This window comes from Callorhinchus milii, unplaced genomic scaffold, assembly GCF_018977255.1.
Source record: "Callorhinchus milii isolate IMCB2004 unplaced genomic scaffold, IMCB_Cmil_1.0 Scaffold2, whole genome shotgun sequence".
NCBI classification, from domain to species: domain Eukaryota; kingdom Metazoa; phylum Chordata; class Chondrichthyes; order Chimaeriformes; family Callorhinchidae; genus Callorhinchus; species Callorhinchus milii.
Genome location: NW_024704743.1, coordinates 16956452 through 16979501, shown reverse-complemented (window position 1 = coordinate 16979501; position 23050 = coordinate 16956452). Strand labels below are relative to the sequence as shown.

General features: G+C 43.4%; 1 protein-coding gene across 4 annotated transcripts in view; it reads right to left on the bottom strand.

The window, feature by feature from the left end:
- The window catches only part of LOC103181551 (collagen alpha-1(XV) chain), a 166151-nt gene that overhangs the window by 13420 nt on the left and 129681 nt on the right, over positions 1–23050 (bottom strand). For 2 of the 4 annotated variants that reach the window (XM_042332513.1, XM_007898120.2), the window contains exons 21-32: positions 20738–20773; positions 19588–19671; positions 18768–18830; positions 16947–16982; positions 15578–15631; positions 8344–8430; positions 8164–8199; positions 6505–6558; positions 6360–6416; positions 5620–5688; positions 5419–5460; positions 3012–3054 (exon numbers count right to left, since the gene is read on the bottom strand). In XM_042332513.1, the coding sequence (XP_042188447.1) occupies positions 3012–3054; positions 5419–5460; positions 5620–5688; positions 6360–6416; positions 6505–6558; positions 8164–8199; positions 8344–8430; positions 15578–15631; positions 16947–16982; positions 18768–18830; positions 19588–19671; positions 20738–20773 (661 nt within the window). The remainder of the gene's footprint in view (positions 1–3011; positions 3055–5418; positions 5461–5619; positions 5689–6359; positions 6417–6504; positions 6559–8163; positions 8200–8343; positions 8431–15577; positions 15632–16946; positions 16983–18767; positions 18831–19587; positions 19672–20737; positions 20774–23050) is intronic. The other 2 variants (XM_007898122.2, XM_007898121.2) reach the window with 2 other exon arrangements.

Here is a 23050-nt window from a genome sequence, read left to right as displayed (position 1 = left end):
CAGGCTAGCTTTCAGGAGTGAACTGGATAGATATCTAAAGAAGGTATTGGGGAAAAGGAAGGTACATAGGATTGAATGGATAGCTCTTTCAAATAGCTGAATGGACACAACATAAAATGGTGTCTGAATGGTTACAGACAAGAATGGCCTTCTTCTGTGTTATAAATTTCTAGAGTCAAAGTTAAATTCATGAGAAAAGTTGGGCCTCAGAGGGTGTGGTTATTATTAGCACCTTTAATATGATGTTGAATATGCGGTAGAATCCATTTGGTTTAGAAACGTGCTAATTACACGTGACAGACAGGATCTCAGTTTAATGTCTCCTCTGAAGGATGGCACCTCCACCAATGTGACACACCCCCAGAACTGTTTTGGAGTAGATTCTGTAAATTCCTAGATTATGTAAATTCTCTACATGAGGCTTGAACCCACAATCGTTTGACTCAGCAGTGAAAATGCTACCAACTGAGCCACGCTGATCCACACATATGGTCCCCTTCCCCTCCTGCTTGGTGATCTTTGTGAAGTGCTCTGAGACATCCCACATGAAAGGTGCCATATAAATGCAAATTGTTATTACAGACTAAGACTAGGTGAAGTTTTCATCCTCAACTGCTCATTTGCTACACGAGAGCAGTTTGGGTTTCTGCTCCCTCTCGTCTCTCGACATGTCATACAAAATACAATAAAAAATTACATCTGTCCAGCACCTTTCATGTCAGGAGGATGTCCCAAGGTGCTGGACAGTCAGGGATTTGGACCCAAGCGGGCATGGGGGGGTGGGATAAGGGAGGTTAGAGGGCAGGGAGGGTAGGAGGGTGGCCGAAGGTACGGTCAACCAGGAGGGTCTTGAGATGTACCTTGAAGGAGGCAAGGGAGGGAGCGAGGTGAAGGGAATGTGGGATGGAGTTCCAGAGGGTGGGGCAGAGAGGCTGAAGGCCCGACCGCTAATGGTGGAGCGGGCCTGAGGTTCAGTCAATCCCAGAGGCTGGATAGTATTATGGATTGTGTGGACACAAGGAGGTGGGGAAATTCTCCATTCACTGGTTAATGAGATGCCTGAGACATGATGATGTAATCATAAAATAGTAGACAATGAGTATGTGACTGTTCCAGGAATCAAATACCCTGTACTCAGTTTTACAGATAAAATCTGTTTATGTGTTTTTCATAAACCAATCTACAAGACTGGTTTATTCCTTTGGGCAATTTAGAAGCACAGATAACCTTGAATGTTTTCTTTGAGTTTTTCCATAATATTGCTTAAAGCTTCTTTTAAAGTCTTGCTTAAAGCTTCTTTTAAAGCCTTGCTTTAAGTTTCTAGTCCAGAGGTGGCCAACCCATGTCTCTTGGGCTGGAAGTGGCCTGTTTGACCATCAAGATGTGGCCCTCCGAACATTCGAACCAGTCTAGTGAATCTGTTTTTATCTTGATTGAGTATTTCTTGCTTTGTGGCATTAATCAAGAAATATTCAATCAAGAACATTTATTTTGTTGGCCAACTAAAAAAGGCTGGCCATCACTGCTCTCGTCTTTTTTTTATGGGGGGGTGGGGTCTAGTGGGTTTTGGAGAATTATAACCCCCCCCAGTCCAACCTCTCTGGCTGGTCGAAACATTCCAGAGATTTACAATTAAAAAAAAATCCCACATCATAGTAAGGAAATGGTTCTTTTTGTTACTGAAAATGCTAAACTACTGGGATCTGATTTGTAATCTTCATGAAAGAGGATGGGAAATGTAAGCCATCAAAGTGAGAAGAAGACTGGGGAGCACTTTTGTTTAACCCAATGCTAAATTGAAGCAATAAGACAAGTCGTGTCCAGGGATTGTTCCCTGTCCCCCTACACATACCCCATCCTCCTTTAGAGATTTGTTGTGCAGCTCTGCCTGCTCAATAACGGGTTTGACCAAATCATTGCCTGGACTTGCGAATGAGTGCCTTGTGCTTTATTCCTGGGGAACAGTAAGACTTTGTGCAATGTTAGTGCCATATCGTGCACACCCTGCAGATCATCAAAGTGGATGGTTCCTTTGGTAACGGAGTGATTTGCTGAGATAAGTGAAACCCAGACACAGCTTTAGGTATTGTAATTTTATAACTCGTGTCAATTTCGCAACCAGATGGTGATTGAAGCCAAAGATACCTTAACTGGAGCAGATTTGGAACTTCAGTCAACCAATCATATGCAAAAAATAAAAATAAGTACAGCATCTATCTTAGCAATGCAGTTTTAGATCCTTTGAAAGAGTGAAACCATGCCAAAGACTATTACATTACGTTCACTTTAAGTTTACCACCAAAAACAAAATTAGACAGTTTCTGTGTGTCTAGAATCCCATCCCACAGAGAATCGAGTACAAAGCCCTTGTTCTCACTTCAGAGCCCTCCATGGTTTTGCTCCACCCTATCTCTATGACCTCCTAACCGCATATCAGCCCGTCTGCTCCCTCCCTCGGCAGACACCGGCCTGCTACAGGTCCCCCGCACTTCCCGCCCCACCATTGGGAGTTGGGCATTCAGCGTCTCTGCCCCCACAGTCTGGAACTCTATCCTGCAATCCCTCCGCTTCACCTCCTTTATTGCTTCCTTCAAGTCCAGTCTAAAGACCCTTCTCTCGACCGTACCTTCGGCCACCCTCCCAGCCCTCTGCCCTCCACCCCTCCGGACCCCATATCCCAGCTCGTGTCCAAAAAACCCTGACTGTCCAGCTCCCTGGGATGTCTTTCTGATGTGAAGGACGCTAAACAAGTGTAATTTGTTGCATAATATCAGTCATATGTTATTCAGATGGATAAAAGTAATGACCAATTGGCCAGCCAAGGCACAAGGCAGTTCTTAAAGGAATACTATCCTTAGGTGTTTCCTGTCCACTGTCCATTCATACATGGAGGTTGAACAATTGAGGAAGAATCTCATGTTCCCTCACTATAACACGGGCCATTTATATTTAATTTGAAGAAAATCCCTTCAATATACTGTAGTGGGTTGGATATATGACAAACACCTTACCCAGGAAATTAATGGCTGTCTGTTGTCCAGGTTCGCCATTTACCTAATAAAAAGGGAGACAACAGATTCTAATGAAGTTAACACTACACCCATTGAACCTCTAATACAAACCCAGATTAATTTGTAGAAAATAAGTCTTTAACGTTAGAATCAAAACACAGATATAGGTCATCCCCTCCAAGAGCTTAAAATAAAATGGAACCTTTCTTTTTTTGCAAAAAAGAAATATTAATAACATTTGATCTGCAGCATTGCAATTAGATTTGCAAATGAATTCATTCATATTTTGTAAGCTGCTCAAACAGCAAAAACACAAGCAGCTTAATAAATATGCAGCAGAATCCTGATAATCACTTTGTTTCTCTCGTGTACAGAAGATTGAGGGGTAATCTGATCGAGGTGTATTAAATTATAAATGGATTGACAGGCTGAAGAGTGATCAACTGTTTCCTCTGGTGAGAGAATTGAAAACTAGAGACCATTGTCTTAAACTTGAGGCTAAACCATTTAAAACTGAAATAAGGAAACAATTTTCACACAGTGGGTGGTGGGACGTGTGGAATTCACTTCCCCAGAGGGCAGTGGAAGCAGAGTCAATTGGAAATTGTCAATGGCATATAAATACTTGATAGACGGAGATATTAAGGGATATGGAGAGAGGGTGGGGAGGAGGACTGAGTTGTGGATTGGCAATGATCTCGGAAAATAGTGGGTCAGTTATGATGAGCCGAATGGCCTACTCTTGTTCCTGTGTTGTTTTGAAGAACAATATAAATAATCCTGGCATTTGATAGAACGCCTATAACCATGAAATGTCTCAAAGCATTTTATAGCAATTACTGTTAAGTGTGGTACTGCAATTGGAGACTTGATCAGGAAATCCGACCTAATAGGAGTTGTTGTGAATGGCAGTGCAATTGTTTTAGATTTAAATCAGGTTTGTGTTTATCTCCACTGTACTGAACAGTTCCATTTCAAACAGAACTGGAGAAACAAGGAAGTTACCAGGAACTGAGCATTGTACGGTCTCTGATAACATCCAAGACAGTGTGTCTCTCAATTCAACACAAAGCACACAATGCAAGTACAAACCTGGAGTCAGTCTGTCTTTGTTAGAATACCATGCCTCATGCTGGCAACATGTTTGATATCATGCTCTTTTCAAAGTCTTTTGACAAGGTTTTCCACATTTCTGATACAAAAATTTTCTATGGTTACTCACTTGCTTTTAATACATGGCCTAAATTGTATCATTAGAAAGACTGTTGCAAACAATTTGAGATAATGAGTTAGGCTTTGGTTACAACAATATCATTATTGGTACAAATGATCTGAAAAGGCTTTGTTCAGTTTTGTAGTGAATGTACTGAAAAGTACTAACGTGACTAATAACATAAGTAACTTTAAAAAAAAGGAGTCGCTATTACGACCCTGAGCTAGCCTTCCAGAGGATGCAGTAGTGAGAACCTTGTTACCAGACCTGAAAGGCTTGTGAGATAAATATTCACACTGAGCTGCCGTGCAATAGTTCCATTTGATTGGCATGTATGGAAAAGTTGCCTTTAAAACAAAAGGTTAACATGCAATACTGGGCTCAAATTTGCAACACTGCACGATAGATTGGATGTGAAATCTGTTCAGAAACTCGGACATTTCCATGTTTTCTAAAGGCTTCCCACCCAGTTCTGACTTCTGTATTTTTTTTTGTTCCTATACACAATCTGAGAATACCTCATTGTCATTTTGGAAACTGGGAAAGCCGGTGGCACCTTGTTTTTGAATCCTGGGGCAGGTGTTTGAGCGCTTGGAACAGAGGAACTCACAGGTGTAATCATTGTGCTGATGGTGTCTGGGGAGGGGGAGAGGGAGATGAAATGGAAAGTGTCCAGTCTTTAGAAATGGATGGAAATATGTGCGACGTTTCGTAACAGATTTGATATGGTTGAAATGTCACAAATCTCACCCCAAAAATGGCAAAGTGTGCAAACCCTGCCAATCGGCACTTAGGAAATGTAGCAGAAGGTCAGTATCCTTTCGTCACCAATATCAGTGTGTTACTATTATGTTAGGTTCTCCCTTTGTTGGGTCCACCAATTATAAGGACCAGTCCATTAGAATGATCTTTATTAGAGTCTGATGTAACTTTTACGAGAGACAATACTGTACTTACTTTTCAAGCATTAAGGTACAAGCCAAAGCGATCAAGGCAGGCAACAAGCAGAGAGACAGGAGCTTTTAGGCAACTCTGTACAAAGGAAAAGATGGCCTCGGGGAGATCCCGTGTGAGGCATTAACCTGCTTTCATTACAGGTTTCCATTTTGCCCGTGTGAAAAATCTGAAGTTAAATATCGTCTGTAGCATCTTTAACTCACAGTCTGTAATCAGATTATTGGTGGTTGAACTTACAGGCATTTTGCAGTGGGGTCTGGGAGGGACCGGGAAAACTGTCTATTCAGATGTGGAGGAAAACGGATTGGTAAATAAAAGACAAGCAAGTAACAAAATATATAAATGATTCAGTTTAAAAAAAAGTAAAAGTTTGCAAAGAAACGTATCAGAACAGATATAAGAATGACGAGCATTGTATAGTATATAAAATGGCCTTACCCCTTTTAAATTGAGAACAGGTCCCGGAGGGCCTGGAAGTCCAGGAGGACCTGGTAACCCTGGATTACCCTGAAATGGAAACACATCCTTTTAGCTCTCAATTATCCCTCCTGCTATGCCAGGTTCCTAACTAAGGCTCTCTTCTCTCTTTGTTTTCGCTTGTCATTACGCTTGTCAGTGCCTATGAGAAACTCTCTTCTATATTCAAATAGCATTGTAGGATCTTGAGCGTTTACCTGGGGAAAAAACAGGCCAACAGGACTTTGGTTTAACATCTCATCCAAACGGTTGTGCCAGTGACAAAGTAACTCTCCCACAGCGCCGCACTTGAGTGTCTGCCGAGACAGTGATCTCCAATGTCTATTATCTTAAACCAATAACTCTCTGACCCACAGCAATGAGTTCTACCTTGCTGACGCTAGATTATAAATAATGGTGTAGAGGCCACGATGGACAGATTATGACCTATGGCAGGAGCAGGCTTGATGGACTAAATGGGCTTTTCTTGTTTCAGGGTTCTTGTGACACAGAAACATGCTAATCCCAAAGATTCGGGCAACTAAGACCATGAGGAATTTTAGGCCTAAGATGTGTCTGAGAGGCAGTGATGGAGAGAAATCAAGACAGCAGCCAATGGAGGGACAAAGCAACCTGGTTTGCTTCAGATTCTCAAAACAAGTCTCCAACAAGTGCTCTGATGTTTGCTTCCTAGAAATATTCTTGTTTAGAAACATTCTTACTTGTGATATTACAGCTTCACCTTTTTGACCCGGAACTCCGTGTTTTCCAGGGCGACCCTGCAAAGACCACATCAAAGCATTAGGTTTTCATTGTTTCCTTTACAAGGATTGAATTTGGCCTCGGTTTGTAATGTATATCACTTACAAGTCGACCCGGCAGGCCAAATTCCCCTTTTGATCCAGGAAATCCTCTTGGACCCTAAAAAACAAACACTGTCGAGTTATAACATTTCTCAACAAGAACTGAACCCTCAAATAGTCTTTTTGTTTCAAATAAACAGGGGAATCTTGTGTTAATATTAGAAAACCCCTAGGTTTTCTTCCTAGGCCATATGTCATTACAACCCAGAACTGCACCCAAGCGCTGTGAGTGTTAACCTGTTAGGGGTTAAATCTGTCACACTGCTGTGCGCAATTAGCTGCTGCATTTTGCCCACAAATATACAGACAATTCACTTGACAGTATATCCTGTGAAGCGTTTTGAGACATCTAGAAGACGTGATAAGGCGCTATATCAAATGCAAGGATTATTATGATTATTATTACTATTATGGGGTGAACAACAACAAATTACCTTTAAATAGCACTTTTCACGTCAGGAGGATGTCCCAAGGTGCTAGATAATGAGGGGTTTGCACCCGAGCTGCGGGTTAGGATCAGAGGAGGGAAGATGACCGAAGGCACAATTGAAAATAAAGATCTTGAGATGGGCCTTAAAGGAGGCAAGGAAGAGGGCAAGGGTTGAGAGGCTCTGGGATGGAATTCCAGATGGTGGGGCAGAAAGCTTGAATGCCTGACCACTGATAGTGGAGAAGGCAGGGGAGGGCACATGGAACAGAGTGAAGTTCTAATAGGTCACAGAGATAGGGAGGAGTAACATCGTGGAGGACTTTAAAGGCGAGGATAAGGATCTTGAACTCGATCCTCTGGGGGACGGGAAGCCAGTGAAGCTGGGCGAGGATGGGGGTGATTGGTTCACGAAGCTTAGTGCGGGCGTTGAGGCTGACTCATTTGCGCGATGAGCAAAGCTGAGTAGCATCTGACTGAAGAGTAGCTTGTGTCTGAACTTGTGAAACCTATCACACTTGGTGTGTGAGTCCAGGGACTGAATTGCTTCTTTCGTTTTCAATGGGACAGCAACTGAACCACCAGATCAAACACTTCATTTAAGACATAAGAGCATCGGATCAGGAAAAAAATATTATTGTCTGTATGGCCAGGACAGTCCCACTTTCTTAGATATTATTGCTGATTTCCATCAATCTTCACTGCGATTGATATCTACCTAATTCCTTCCTGAAATTGTCAACTTTGTCCACCTTCATCTGCTTTCTTGGTAATTTTCTCCACATGGTCACCATCCTCTTGCATAAAACAATTAATTCTGGACTTAATGTTCACTTCCTCCCATTTGAACCAACTGAAGGTCATAAGGTGCTCAGCGAATTTCTAGATCAGCCTGTTCCAACTCCTCGTTCTCAGCACTTTTCATTTGAGTGCTCGGCATTGACTGGTACTCATTTGGCACTTTGGAGCAGCTGTTAAACGCTGCACTTTAGGGTTGAACAAAAAAAATCCACAGCCACATGATCCTTTCCAGAAAACACGAACCAAAACAGATTGCACCGAGAGTCATGAGACTCTTTGCAAGCTCGTGCCAGACCAACAAAAAATAATAGCTAGGATTAAATACCAGTAAGGATCAGTCATTCTGTAATATATTCAAGATTTATAATTAAATTATTCAAATACTAGATGAAGGCGTGCAATAAAATGAGAATTGCAATATAATCCACATCTTACCATAGGTCCTTGGGGTCCCATGAAACCTGGACTACCCTGTAAGAGAAATAAATTGCCGATATCTGGTCAACAGCTGAGGTTTAAAGTAAAACATTTCTGGAATCAGTATATTAGCAAACTTTTATTAGATTTGAAATTAAAAAGTTCTCTCATGCTTCCTCCCTCTCGGTTTTTAACTACCTTTTGGCCCTTTGGTCCTTGCACTCCTGTCAACGCCATCAAAGAGCCATCTGCAGCAATGGATGCCCCAGGCTCACCCTTCTCACCCTGTGGAAAGAGGATGTTGTGTTCAATTTGTGACTTAGTCCCACGGTGATGGGGTTTGCTGTAGCCAGCATATTATAACAATAATAAGTCAATCCAGCTTATCATCCTGTATCATTTACTTAAATTGTCAGTTTGATGTATGTAAAGGTGATCATTTTGTTTACATTCACAAGAGGAACAGTCAACATCAGAATACAATCTGGTGAAGTCCACCTACTGTAAATATGTTAGCATCTGACAGGTGCCAATGTGCATCCTCCAGTTTTTTTTTGTCAGCCGGGTGTCTGACACATGCGGAAACCTATTACCATGCTTAAGAGTATACAAATCAAGCTGAGATTTCTATGTATCCCACCTTCACATGAAAATCCCAGAGATAGATTGTAGGAATGGAATGCGCACTCTCTCCCTAGAGGGACGCATCCTGTTTACCTAATTCCGGAAAGCATTAGGCGCAGCTTGGCAAGAGCCAAGGATTGGGGACCGCAGAATGTGAAACACAGGTTAGTGAATCTTAAAGCTTAATGAAAGCTTACAACAAAAACAATAACTTGCGCCTTTCATGCGGGGTAGCATCCCGGAGCACTTCACAGTAGCGGAGTCTGACAATGAGCCAGAGGGAGAGGGAGGGGGCACTGACCGGAAAGTCTTTAGATGGGATTTGAAGGTTGGGAAGGAGGGGGCAAAGCGGAGGGAGTGAGGGAGAGAGTTCCAGAGTTTTGGGGTGTAGTGGCTGAAGGCACAGCCACTGAAGAAGGAATGGAGGGCATGAAGGACAAAAAGGAGGCTGGAGCCAACCGAGCGGAGGCAGCGGATGTCGGAATGGGAGGTAAGCAGGTAAGGAAATGAACGAGAGGATCTTAAAATTGATCCGTTCGGTGATTGGGAGCCAGTGGAGCCTGGCAAGGACTGGTGTGATGGGGATGAGAGTTTTGTAAGGCTGCGTATCCGAGCAGCGTTGTTTTGAATTAAATGGATTTTGTGTATGGTGGAGCTGGGGAGACCAGCGAGGAGGGCATTGGAATAATCCAGCTGGGAAGTGATGAAGGCATGGACGAGGGTTTTGGCTGCTGTGAGTGTGAAATATGGACAGAGGTGGTGAATGTGGCGGAGGTGGAAAACAATCAGGGAACGGATGTGTGGTAGAAAGGAAAGCTGGGGATGGAAACTGACTCCTAAGTTGCGCGTGGGTTTAGAGAGTCTGAGGGAGAGCCCGGGTAGGTTGAGGAGTTCAGAACCGCATGAGAGAAGACGTTGACGGGAGCCAAAGAATATGGCTTCCATCTTGTCGATATGCAACTGCAGGTAATTTGCGCTCATCCAGGCTTTGTTGTCCGTCAAACAAGCTGACAGGATATCAGCAGATTGTGAATCACAGCTGGAGGATGTGAAGTAGATTTGGGTGTCATCCGCATACATGTTGACCGCATGTCTGTGGGTGACATCTCCAAGGAGGAGCACGTAGATGAGGAAAAGAAGGGGGCCAATGATGGAGCTTTGGGGTACCCTGCAAGTGGACCCTGGGCAGGGGCGAGAAGAAAAACCATTGGGTGAGATAAAATGCTGGCGGTTGGTTAGGTAGGACTCGAACCATGAAAGTGCGGTCCCACTGAGGTGGATGAGGGAGTAGAGGCGGTGGAGGAGGATGGAGTGGTTGACTGTGTCAAGCGAAGTGGAGAGCTCCAGGAGGACAAGAAGGCAGAGGCAGCCCTAGTCATCATTTGTTGCTTTGACGAGTGCTGTCTCTGTGCTGTGGGCAGGGCAGAAACCGGACTGGAGGGGTTCGAGTAGGGAGTGGAGGGAGAGGTGTGAGCGAAGTTGATTTTGCACCACTATGTTCTAGGTCTTTGACCAGGAAGGGCAGGTTTGAAATGGGACGGTAGTGCATCAAAATTAGGTTTTTTAAGGAGGATGGTGATGACAGCTGTTTTGAATGGGAGTGGGACTGATTTATCATGTCTGCCAGCAGTGGGCAGAGGAGGGTGAGTTGAGTGGCCAGCAGCTGAGTGGTTGAGGGGGGGTCGAGGAATAGCTGGTGGGTTTCATTCAGGTGATGGAAGATGAGAGGGAGTCAGGAGGGATGGGGGCTAAAGAGTGCAGGTAGGTGGGGGGTGGCGGGGGGTTGAGGGACATGGGGCAAGAGGAAAAGGCGGTCAGCCAGATGTTTTCTACCTTGAACATAAAGAAATCTAAGACCTCTTTGCGCTTGACATTTGATGTTAGGATTGAGGGTGCTTAATGGGGCGCGTGGAAGAGGTGGTGGATTGCAGTTTTGGCTTGCGACAGAGTGCGGTGGTTGGTGTGAAGGTGCTCGAGCCATAGTTGGAGATGAACCGTGAGGCTGGATTTGTGCCATCTGCGCTCGAGCAACTGGGTTTGGGATTTGAGGGAGTGGAAATGACTACTGTACTAGTGGGAGCTGGTAGGTGTGGATATGGTTCTGGATTTCAGGGGGACAATAATAATAATGATAATCCTTGCATTTGATATAGCGCTTTTCACGTCTTCTAGATGTCCCAAAGCGCTTCACAGAATATACTGTAAAGTGAATTGACTGTATATTTGTGGGCGAACGCGGCAGCCAATTGCGCACAGCAATGTCCCACAAACAATCATGGATTGAAAATGACCAATTTATTATTGTTTTATTTTTTTGGAGGGATTATTATTAGGTGTGTGGAGTAAGGAAACTTGCCCAAGGTTTCGCCCTGACCTGCCGGGAATTGAACTCAAGTCTCTCACTTGCAAAGCGAGTGCTCTAACCACTGAGCTACAGGACTCCATGGGAGAAGGGAATTAGAGGAGTGGCAATTGTTTTGTAGCTTGACGGCTGCATCAAGATCGCTGTGGGCGGAAGGCCAGAGGGAGAGAAGGTCCAAGGATGAGAGGGCATTTGTGAAGCAGTCGGGATGAGAGGAGACAGGAGATATCCTTGAGGAAAGAGCCAAGAGGTTGGGAGTGGGTGGGTCGGGATGGGGGTTGAGGGGGCGGTAGACTAGGAGAATTTTGAGAGAGGGAGGGATGGTACAGGGTGAGGTGTGTAAATGCGTGGAAACAGCCAGAGGAGTAGGGGTACAGACCAAGGGAGGTTTGATTGATGAGGGCCACCCCACAGCCTCGACAGTTGGGAAGTGTAGTCATGGAGGAGTCGAGCAAACTGGGCACAGACTAGGAATGGGAAGCAGCAAGCTCCTGATCCATAAGATGCAGCTCCATCCACTATACCACCTGGGCTGCCCCATATTTCTGAATCTTGTATGAATCCAGATTGAGACCCACTTGTTTTTGACCCTAGTGGTCCAGTAATTGGGTCTCAAAATTGGGTTTTACTGTAACTCAAATTAATCTTGTGACATCTTAACAGTGTAAGACATTTCTTAAATGTCTGTTTAAAAACAAGGTTGTTAAGCTATGTGGACTGATGCCAAACAAACTGATGTAATACAATAAACTTCTAAGTGAACTGTGAACCATTAGTCAATTTAAACAAACCAACATAAATTCTTGGTAGTGCTGTGATTACCAATTTTGCTTTGGTGACGTAACCATACATAAACATAACCTCAGTAATGTAAATGATGGCAAGCTATTAGAATAGAATTTACAGTATTCTTATTATTAATAATGATAATCATTTATTTGACATAGCACCTTTCATGTCAAGAGAACACCTCAACGCACTTGACAAGATTTACTGAAACTGTGGACTTACGTTGAAGTGTTTTGACATAATTGATAATGTTTAGTTTTGATGAGAAATAAAATCTGTCAGGCTATATCATTTATCAGCTATAGAGTGATCCATTTTGTATTATCTTAATATTCTATATTTTGTAAAGAGAAAAAGATTCTGCCAGACAAACAGCTGCAACGTACATGAAGAGAAGCTGCTTCATCACATCCCAAAGGGATAAGAAACTATCTGTTGCCATGACAATGCTAACAAGTGATTATTGGGATATGTCATTGAAATGCTGTGGATAAATCCATAGAAATTGTGTATGAGGCACTTAATCATTCATCTGTGTGCATGTCTGTGAGAATGTATATACGTCTGTTTGAGAGAGTGTGTGTGTATGTTTGAATTTGTGCGTGTGTGTCTGCATGAATGTTTGATGTTGCATGTGTTTGTATGAAGTGTGTCTGTATGTGCATGTGTGAGTGGGTATCAGGTAAGTTTATGTATGTGTGAGCGTGTACGAGGTGAGTCTGTGTGAGTCTCTGTGTGAGTGTGTCTGCCTCTGTGCCTTGGGATGTCCTCCCGACGTGAAAGGCGCTTTACAAATGTAAGTTTGGTGTTGAATGTGTCAGTGTGAGGTCCTGGAATGAGATGTTGCGTCCCAGCTCCGCTCCTTTCTTTCTCGCCATTCCCTCTTTGAACCCCTCCAATCCGGCTTCCACGCTGCCCACAGCACGGAAACAGCCCTGGTCAAAGTCACTAATGACATTCTGAACATCTGTGATCAGGGCTCCCTCTACCTCCTTGTCCTCCTCGACCTCTCTGCCGCCTTCGACACTGTCGACCACTCCATCCTCATACACCGCCTCTCCTCTTTACTTAACCTTCGCGGACTTGCCCTTGCCTGGATCGATTCCTATCTCACCATCTCCACTTTGTTGCCTCTAACGGTTTCTCCTCCAGCCCCTGCACTGTCACATCTGGTGTCCCCCAGGGCTCTGTCCTTGGCCCTCTCCTCTTTAATATCTACATGCTCCCCCTTGGTGCCATCATCCGCAGACATGGAGTCAACTTCCATATGTATGCGGATGACACCCAACTCTATCTTTCTGCCTCCACTTTCAACTCCAGGACCACTGCTGTCCTGACAGACTGCCTGTTGGACATCAAGTCCTGGATGAGGGCAAATTTCCTACAGTTGAATGTGAACAAGACTGAGGCCCTCTGATTGGCTCGCACCAGCGCCTCTGCACCTCAGGCTCTGGCAGTATCAACCTCCATGTTTGCACACTACAACTCACCGCCAGTCAGGAACCTGGGTGTCTTGTTTGACCCTCAAATGTCTTCCCCACATCCAAGCCATGACCCGCTCTGCCTTCCCTCACCTCCGTAACATCGCCCGACTCCGCCACTACCCCACCCCTCAGGCCGCTGAAACTCTTGTTCATGCCTTCATCATCTCCAGGCTCGACTATGCAAATGCCCTGCTTGTCGGCCTTCCCAACTCCTCCCTCCACAGGATGCAGGTAATCCAGAACTCTGCAGCACATGTCCTCTCCCGCACCAAACTCCGCGACCCCAATCTCCCCCATTCTCGCCCGACTCCATTGGCTCCCTATCCTTGAGAGGATCCAGTTCAAGATCCTGGTCCTCACCTACAAAGCCCTCCATGGCCGCTCCCCACCCTATATCCTCCCGACGTGAAAGGCGCTATCTGTACACATGTAATGTTGTTGTTGTTGATGAGGTGTCCAAATTTGTGGAAGGCATTGAGAATTAGGAGGGGTTGTGGTAAATAATGAAGAGGAACGCAAAAGAATACAGGAAGACATACACCAGTTAGCAGAATGGTCAGACAGCTATGGCACATGATGTTTAACATAGGAACATGCAAAGCAATTCATTTTGGCAGAAAAAATAAAGAAGGCTGTCTGTAGATGGTAGGAACTTAAGAAGAGGGACAAACAGATCTGGAGATTCAGATCCTCAAATCTCTGAAAGTTGTTACGTAGGTAGATAAGGCTATAAAAGTACTAATGGAGTCTTGGGTTCTATATCAGAGCATAGAAATGAAAAGTTGATATTGAATTTATCAAACCTTAAGTTAGACCATATTTGAAGTTCTGTATCGAATTCTGGTCACCAAACTACAAGTAGGATATAGCATCGATGGAAAGAGTACAGCATAGGTTTACAAAGATAATACCAGGGCTGGCAGGCTACTGCTGTCAGATAGACTGGATAATTAGGCCTTTCTTTATTAGAGAGGTTTAAGAGGGCTCCTGATAGAGATATTTAAAATTGTAAAAGGATTTGATATGCTTAGCATAGATAGGCTATTCCTACTTAGGGAGTTAGTAACCAGGGAACACAAGTATAAGATACAAGACCTAAAAGAGAATTCAGGAAGAATTTCTAAAGATTCAGATGGTAGTAAGAATGTGGAACTCACTGTCTGAAATGGTGTTGAAGTAGATAGTATAGATTTAAGAGGAAGCTAGATACAGACATGAGGGAGAAGGGAATATAAGGGTATACGAGGGAGTAAGGAGTGAATGGAGACTGATGTGGAGTACAATCAATGGCATTGACTAGTTGGGCTGTATGGCCTGTTTCTGTACTGTACAGTCTGTGTAAATCTATGTAAAAATAGAATTGAAAGACAAGATATAATGGCAATGAAAGGCTGAAAAGCAAAATAGCTTAAGAAGAACCTCAGCTGGCAGGCAGATTAATGTGTGCAAAAGCTATTAGGAAATTCTTTGCAATATAAACAACCAAAGATAATCATCGACTCAAGCATAGGTTTGTGATAAACATTATTGTGAAACCAGAAAATACCAGTAAGTAGCCTGACCTTAGTAAATCATTAATTCGTCACATTTCCCACTGATGTTTTTTTGGGGGAAAAAGGATTTCGACAGGAAGGAAACCCCCTCCTCCTCCCATCCTCCCCGGCAAGAAACATTTTGTGTATTCTCTGGTGTCTCAAACTTTGCCAAAAGATCAGGAAGTGGTCTGAGCTCTGGTTCCTATGTCAACATCGACACCCGACATCATCCATCAACCTGCCAATGATTATGTGATGATCATTACTCTCAATCAGCCTCCAAACTCAAGTGCACAAACTTCGCTTCATCTTAACCACGATGCTGAACTTGCTCTCTGAATTTTTTTTAAATCCCTCGCATTCCAAATTAGCCCAATCATATAAATACCAGTTGCACATTCCTCTGCTGAGGCTACAGCATGTTTCTCATAAGAATAATTCAGCCCACAAACCAACTTTCCTGGTAAAATGCCAGGAGGCAGGGCAGGCACCAGTTTCAAGTCAAGAACGATGCTAAGATCATCTCAACATGTTCACTTGTGCCAGCTCATAAACCAAATACAATTAAAACAATGTTTGCTGCTACTCAATAAGTCGAGAGGAGCTTCCCAATGGGAATAACATTGCACTGAACATACCTTTACTCCTGGTGGACCTGTTAAACCCAGATCACCTTTTGGTCCCCGTGGGCCCTGAATAATTAGATCAAAGCAAACAACAGGATTAGGTCTCACACAGAGTAAGTGAGCTCAGCAACCTCCTGTATCTTACTAAGCAACAACAACAAAGTTTTTAACATGGGATTGTCATTGGTTTAAATAATGACTAATTATACCTACACCACATGTAAAATATGACATCAAACAATGTTGTGGCTGAGACATTTCCTCCAGGATTAGAATCACTGAGTCAGCCCATCATATCTTTGCTGGTGGCATTTCTCCATTGGTGCAGTTCCCATTTCCCAGTTTCTTTAATATTACTTTTCAGTAAGTCTTTATCCAATACCCTTTTTTAATAATAATAATCCTTGCATTTGATATAGTGCCCTATCATGTCATTGAGACATCTCAAAGCTTCACAGAATATATTGTAAAAATGGAGTTCCAGATGGTGGGGGCAGAAAGGCTGAAATCCTGACTGCCAATGGTGGGCAGGGTAGGGGACATGACTTGTTATCAATGCTATAATGGATTTGGCTTCAACAACCATTTAGTGTTGCGGCTCAGTGAGTTCAGGACTCCGCAAGCTCCTTCATTCCTCTGCTCCACAGTTGAAGACTCCTGTGTGAAGCGGAGTCATTTCCAGATGGATCAATTCAATTGGGAAGGGACATTAGCGAATTTTAGATGTTGATCACCTACACGGTCAAATTTTTCTTGAAAAAAAAGTTGCAAATATTTAAAATCATTAATTAATATAATAATAATCACTCTATTTGGTATTATTAATAATAATAATCCTTCCCTCCTGACTTTAAAGTCAGGAGGATATTCTAAAGTGCTTCATAGGAACAGGAGTAGGTTAATCAGCCCTTCGAGCCCATTCCGCCATTTAATTAGATCATGGCTGATCTGTACCTCAACTAATCCTTTCAATTCCAATTTCCCACTTTCTCCGCATATCCCTTAATACCCTGAGCTACCAAAAATCTATCAACCTCACTCTTGAAGGTGTGGATGGATCCAGCATCCACGGCCTTTTGGGGGAGAGAATTCCAAATTACTACCATTCTTTGAGTGAAAAAATACTTCCTGATTTCAAAATCTACTGTGAAGCCGTGCGACTGTGTATTTTTGTGAGCAAATGCAACAGCCAATTTAGTTAAACAGAGTGCACAAGTGATTCATGTGATATTACATCCAAACTTTACTTGTTATATTTACAAGCTAACTTCAACAATAATGAGAAACAAATCTAGCTTAACAAATGTTCAAAGTGAAGGTGGTTCAGATTCGAATGACTGAAAACGAAACATCTAAGTAAGTGAAAATTAAAGAGTCTTACAGGAAATCCAGCATGACCAGGCATGCCCTCTGGCCCCTGATGCAAAGACAAAAGAGAACATGCAAAACAGCTGGCAGACAGGTTGCAATTTCATTCAATACATTTGGACAGGCGTCAATGCTATTGTTCAAATATCAGCTGCATTGATGTGCACTTCACATGCGAGTGAATATTCACTTTACGAGCAGAAAAGATACACTTTTTAATGTGTGTGCAGGCATACTTTTTTAAAGTGTGCTAAAGTATAAACTTTACTTGCAAGCAAATATGCTTCACATGCGAGCGACTATATGATTTTTAGGTGCACGTGAGTATACATTTCTGTGTGGGTGAGCAAGTGTTACACTTTTTCTGTGTGAAAGAGCACATATTTTATGTGGGACTAAATACACACTTTACATGCAAGTATACACTTAACATGCGAGCAAGTATGTGTGACGTGCAAGAACATAAATGTCACACACTACATATACTAAATAGTGTATGTATTTTACCTGTACCACACATCTATACAGAATATGTTTTATCCACATACAGTACATATCTCATCCACTATATGTTACCTATATACCGTATATGGTATATCTATCCTATTTTAAGGTGTATATGCTACCGATATGTATTGTAAATGTACCTATTCCAGTATATCTGCCACTCATACACATAGAAATCTATTCCACTATACAATGTTTGTATGCTTTCAGTATACCATATTTACACTCCAGGTGTGTACACTTTCAATGCAAGGTGACTGACATACACTCTAGGACACAAAGTGTACACTTTCAGTTTAAGTTGATCTACATACACTTCAGTTTACTGTGGGTTAGTGTGGTCACCATTGCTTCATATTGTATACCTTCTACTATATCAGCTGTTGGACAATATAACCTTGTGCTGTGGGAAAATTACTCAGTTATTTTCCTGCTGTTTTGTTTCCGAGTCACTAACAATTTTGTATCCTCACTGGAACAGCTTGGTGTAATTCCCATGTATTTGAAAGCGCAGACTGACTGTGCTTTCAAATCAATACATGGGAACTTGCTATATTCACAACTTTCCTGCAAATCTCTTCCTACACACTCAACCGTCACAAAAAAGCAACGTTTGTGGCACTAACACAGAAGCTGCCAGAGTTGCAGACAATTTGCACTCCGAGAATCTCTGGTTGAGAAAGATAACTTAGTGTTGATGGACAGATACTCTCGACCCCGCACAGCCTCTCAAAAGGAACAAAGAGCTGGGAGAGAAGAAGCCCTTTGTTGAGTGCACTTAAATCCGATTAAGTTACTGAGGTGCCTATTAGTGGTTAAGAGGGAGAGTGTGATTGAAGTTCTGCCAAAGACACAGAATTCCTGAGTATAATGCATGGAATTTAATGTCAAGTCCAGTAATGGTTTAATTTAGAGAATCTACATTACTGAGGCTCAAGTTAAAGTTCATTAGTGGAATGATGAAACTGAAATGCACCTTCCTAACCCTGCTTTGGCACAATGAAATCATTGTGTTTTGACTGACCTCAAACTGAAGGGTGTTGTTATCTATTCCAAATTAACTACACCTACATTATACTCAAATATTATACAAAACCCCTATTTAAAATTAGTTATGCATTGTACTTATTTGAATACAGATTCGATAAATTTAACATTTAAATTTTAGAATTAAAAGCCATTTACTCAAGCTAACTTTGCAAAAAGAGTANTTTTTTCCAGAGTTACAAGCTGTGTCAATCTTCTTATTATGTGTTCAAAGGCGTCGCAAGTCAAACCGATGTAAAGTATTCCAATCTGCCAGTTAGCTTATGGAATAAGTACTCACTGGTGGTCCTGGCAGTGCTTGAACACTGAAGTTGAACAATGCTTTAGTATCGTTCAGCAGTAACTGAAAGAACAAATGGAACAGGAGGATTTGAACTAGTTATCGAAAAACAATTGGGGTGTTGAAAAAGCATTGCTGATGAAAGTTGCAACATGACTCATGTCTTGCTCTGAACGGTGCCATGACAGATATGCTGACTGGTGCCATGCCAAGGGAGAAATTGCTTTGTGTCTTAGTGTGTTTGCTTGAAGGGAATGTCTCGTATGGCGCTCCAAATCGCGAGACTTCTGATCCAAAAAGATAATAGTAATCCTTGCTTTTGGTATAGCACCTTACCGCGTCGTGAGACATCTCGAGGAACATAGCTTCAAGGAATATACTGTAAAATGAATTGACCGTATATTTTGTGGACGAAACTTGGCAGCCAATTGCACACTGCGGTGTCCTTCAAACATTTGTGGATTGAGTGACCACATTTTGTTTGTGAAGGGATTGTTACTCTTGGAAAAGTGACCTGCCAATCAACTAACAACGGAGTTTCTGTTTACTGCTCGGTAAACAGAGGCTTGTGGAGTGAGAAAACTTGCCCAATGCCTCTGTTTATCTAGCAGATGGAGGCAAGGTCTTGTGGGTCGGAGTATGGTATGAGGGGTTCCCCGCAGGAACCTTATATCACAAGGTGCCTCTGTTTGCTGGCAAGGCAAGCAGTAATGTTACTACTTCATCAGCGGAGCTTCTTCAACTTCCCCGCAGCGATGGACGGATTTGTGTGAATTCAGAAAGAAGGACTCAGCGTTTCCTAGAGTGTCACTTCACTTACGTCCTGCAGTGATACGATGGGGCCCGGAGGTCCAGGTTGGCCGGGGAGTCCTGGGTTACCAACACCATCAAGGCCACGCTCACCCTGTGCCGGGAATGACATGGAGTTATTTACTAACAATCCTTACATTTGGTATAGCGCCTTTCATGTTGGGAAGATGTGTCAAGTGCTTCATTGTAAAATACTGAGCCTGTGTATTGTGAATATTACTGTGAATAAGGCAGCACAATTTGGGTACAGCAATGTCCTAGAAACAGCCATAAAATGGGTGACCAATTTTATTTGGGGTGTTGTTGGCAAGGACATCAGGAGAAACTCCCTTCTCTTTTTGAACAGTGTCTTAGGATCTTTTAACATCCATCTGAAAAGGCATAAGAACGTAAGAATTTGCTAGACGAAAGAAGATCAGGGTCCATCTAGTTCGCCTTCCACCATCCTGGCAGTCGCTGGACATGTCGTGTTCTAAGCTATATAAGAAGATAAGAAATGTACCCTTTATTGAAGCCCTGTGTCTCTGCCTGGCAGATTCACTTGATAGTACAATTTACCCAAAGACCTCACTTTGCAGGGAATGTGTCGGATTTCCACCTGGTGACACGAGGTATTAGTGTACCAATGTGTTGTGTCACCCTCTGCCTGTCGATAGTGTGGATAGTTTGGAATGGCGCAAACACGTAAAGTGAAAGGTTGAATTCAGGTTAAGAAGAAACCGACAACGTTCCTAAGATAAATCTCCCCTCAGAGGCAGAACGGTTGAACAAGATAAAACTAGAAAAAAAAACTATAGCTTGAAACCTGTGGCATTTATTAAAAATAGGAATCTAGCCACATGACATCCGACAGATAAAAGTAAAGGGACGTTACAAACTACAGGTTAGATTGAGGTGAGCTGGGCCGATGTCTGAGCAGGTCAAAAGCAAGGTTCAAAAAATGGCAGCCTTGCGAGTCATCAGGTCGCCAACATTAGGGTGCAGGAAGTTACATCAGCAACGACCTGATGACTCTGAAGTTGGCTACGACTTGAGCAGAGGACGCTGACTAGTCAATGCCAGGAGCCATTTCAGCTTAGTGCAGGTCCACTATATCAAAAAGTGCTGGAATGGGGTCCACGTACATCTCTGAACTTTCACAGACACACCAAAGGTCTTACCTTAAGTCCTGCTTCACCTTTCTCACCTCTTGGTCCCTGCAGAAAAGAGATCATTAATTACTATGGCTTACAATGGGAAATAAATATGTTCCTAAGGTCTGCCTGTTTTTATTAAAAACAATTTAAACAAACAAAACTAAAGCACGGAAAGCTAAGAATTTCAAACATACCGAGAAAAATGTACGATAAAACCTTTATTTCCAATACAGCAGTGGCTTTAGTCAAGAGTAGACCATCATTTCCCTAGCCACTCAGTTCCCCTAAAGCTTCCAGCAATATGTTTATTTAAGGAACTGGTTTAGCTCTTTTATCAAATTCTTGGTAATTTTCTAGGTTCCACTTTCTGTGAAAAAAATAGACCTTTTTTTGAATGGCCTCTGTAAATTTTGTGCTTGCTATTCACTTCCATGGTGTGGGGACTGGAACCTATTATTAATATTACCACCATTAATCCGTTAAATTGATCACATTGTCAAGGTGAAGGATGCGTGTGTTCAATTCGGATAATCTGTCTGAAGACCCTTCCCCGCTGACATGATCTTGTACAGAGTACTTCAAACAGACTTCTCTGCCTTAACTGGGTTCAAGCATTGATTTACTGCCTTGGCCACTATTTTGGTGCTGTGTTCAACATCCCTGACACGCAATGTTCATACCACAGCAATTCTGTTTCTCTATTCACTACATTCTACTGGCAACTGGAAAATGATTCCCTCTACCTTTTCAAGTGTATAAAGCAGGGGCTGAACTCTAATTATGTATAAAGTGGGTGATGTGTTTTATATAAAATTAATCGGTTTCTTTTTAGTGCCTGTCCTTGTTTCCCTGGTGCCAGGATCTGGTCTTCCTCTCTCTGGTGCCAGCATCTGGTCTCCCTCTCTCTCTCGTGCCAGCCCCTGGTCTCCCTCTCTCTCTGTTGCCAGTCGCTGGTCTCTCGCTCTCTCTGCTGCCAGTCGCTGGTCTCTCGCTCTCTCTGCTGCCAGTCGCTGGTCTCTCTCTCTCTCTGTGCTGCCAGTCGCTGGTCTCTCTCTCTCTGTGCTGCCAGTCGCTGGTCTCTCTCTCTCTGTGCTGCCAGTCGCTGGTCTCTTGCTCTCTCTGCTGCCAGTCGCTGGTCTCTCACTCTCTCTGCTGCCAGTCGCTGGTCTCTCGCTCTCTCTGCTGCCAGTCGCTGGTCTCTCGCTCTCTCTGCTGCCAGTCGCTGGTCTCTTGCTCTCTCTGCTGCCAGTCGCTGGTCTCTCACTCTCTCTGCTGCCAGTCGCTGGTCTCTCGCTCGCTCTGCTGCCAGTCCCTGGTCTCCCTTGTTCTGGTGCCAGTTCCTGGTCTCCCTTGCTCTGGTGCCAGTCCCTGGTCTCCCTCACTCTGGTGCCAGTCCCTGCTCTCCCTCACTCTGGTGCCAGTCCCTGCTCTCCCTCTCTCTGGTGCCAGTCCCTGCTCTCTCTCTGGTGCCAGCCCCCCGGTATCTCTGTCTGGTGCCAGTCCCTGCTCGCCCTCGCTCTGGTGCCAGTCCCTGCTCTCCCTCTCTCTGGTGCCAGTCCCTGCTCTCCCTCTCTCTGGTGCCAGTCCCTGCTCTCTCTCTGGTGCCAGCCTCCCGGTATCTCTGTCTGGTGCCAGTCCCTGCTCTCCCTCGCTCTGGTGCCAGTCCCTGCTCTCCCTCTCTCTGGTTCCAGTCCCTGCTCTCCCTCTCTCTGGTGCCAGTCCCTGCTCTCTCTCTCTCTCTGGTGCCAGTCCCTGCTCTCTCTCTCTCTGGTGCCAGCCCCCTGGTATCTCTGTCTGGTGCCAGTCTGCAGTACATGAATTGTCTTTTCATCATTCCTACTGAGAGACACTAAACTTAAATCAAAGAGCCTACTGTCTCCACTGCGTTGTACATAATGCTGTTGTAAGCAAAATATTAAAGCAAACTTTCACTGAATCTTCTTTGGCCCCTGGACTATGTTTCAGCTGTTGTTTGAATTAGCTTTATGCTGATCCGGCAATTCTCCTAAGATAACACATTTGACCCATATTGTACGATTTGTTTGACTTTCTAACAATGTGTGATCCACATGTTTTTCAAGTGTCCCAATGTGATTCTGCTTGCTTTGCACACTTAACCCTGTTGTATGTTGTGGCAATCAGATCAGGCCAAGATCAGATAGCAAATAATAGCTGACCAGAGCAAATGTTGGGTAAGTGCTGCAATATCAAAGGGCAATGGGAGGAATGAACCTGTTAAACAAAGTCATTTAACCCATTAAACCACAAAAACCACAGATGAGGATTGATATGATTTCATTTGGCATTTATGGCATTATTTAAATTCTATCTCGGGTC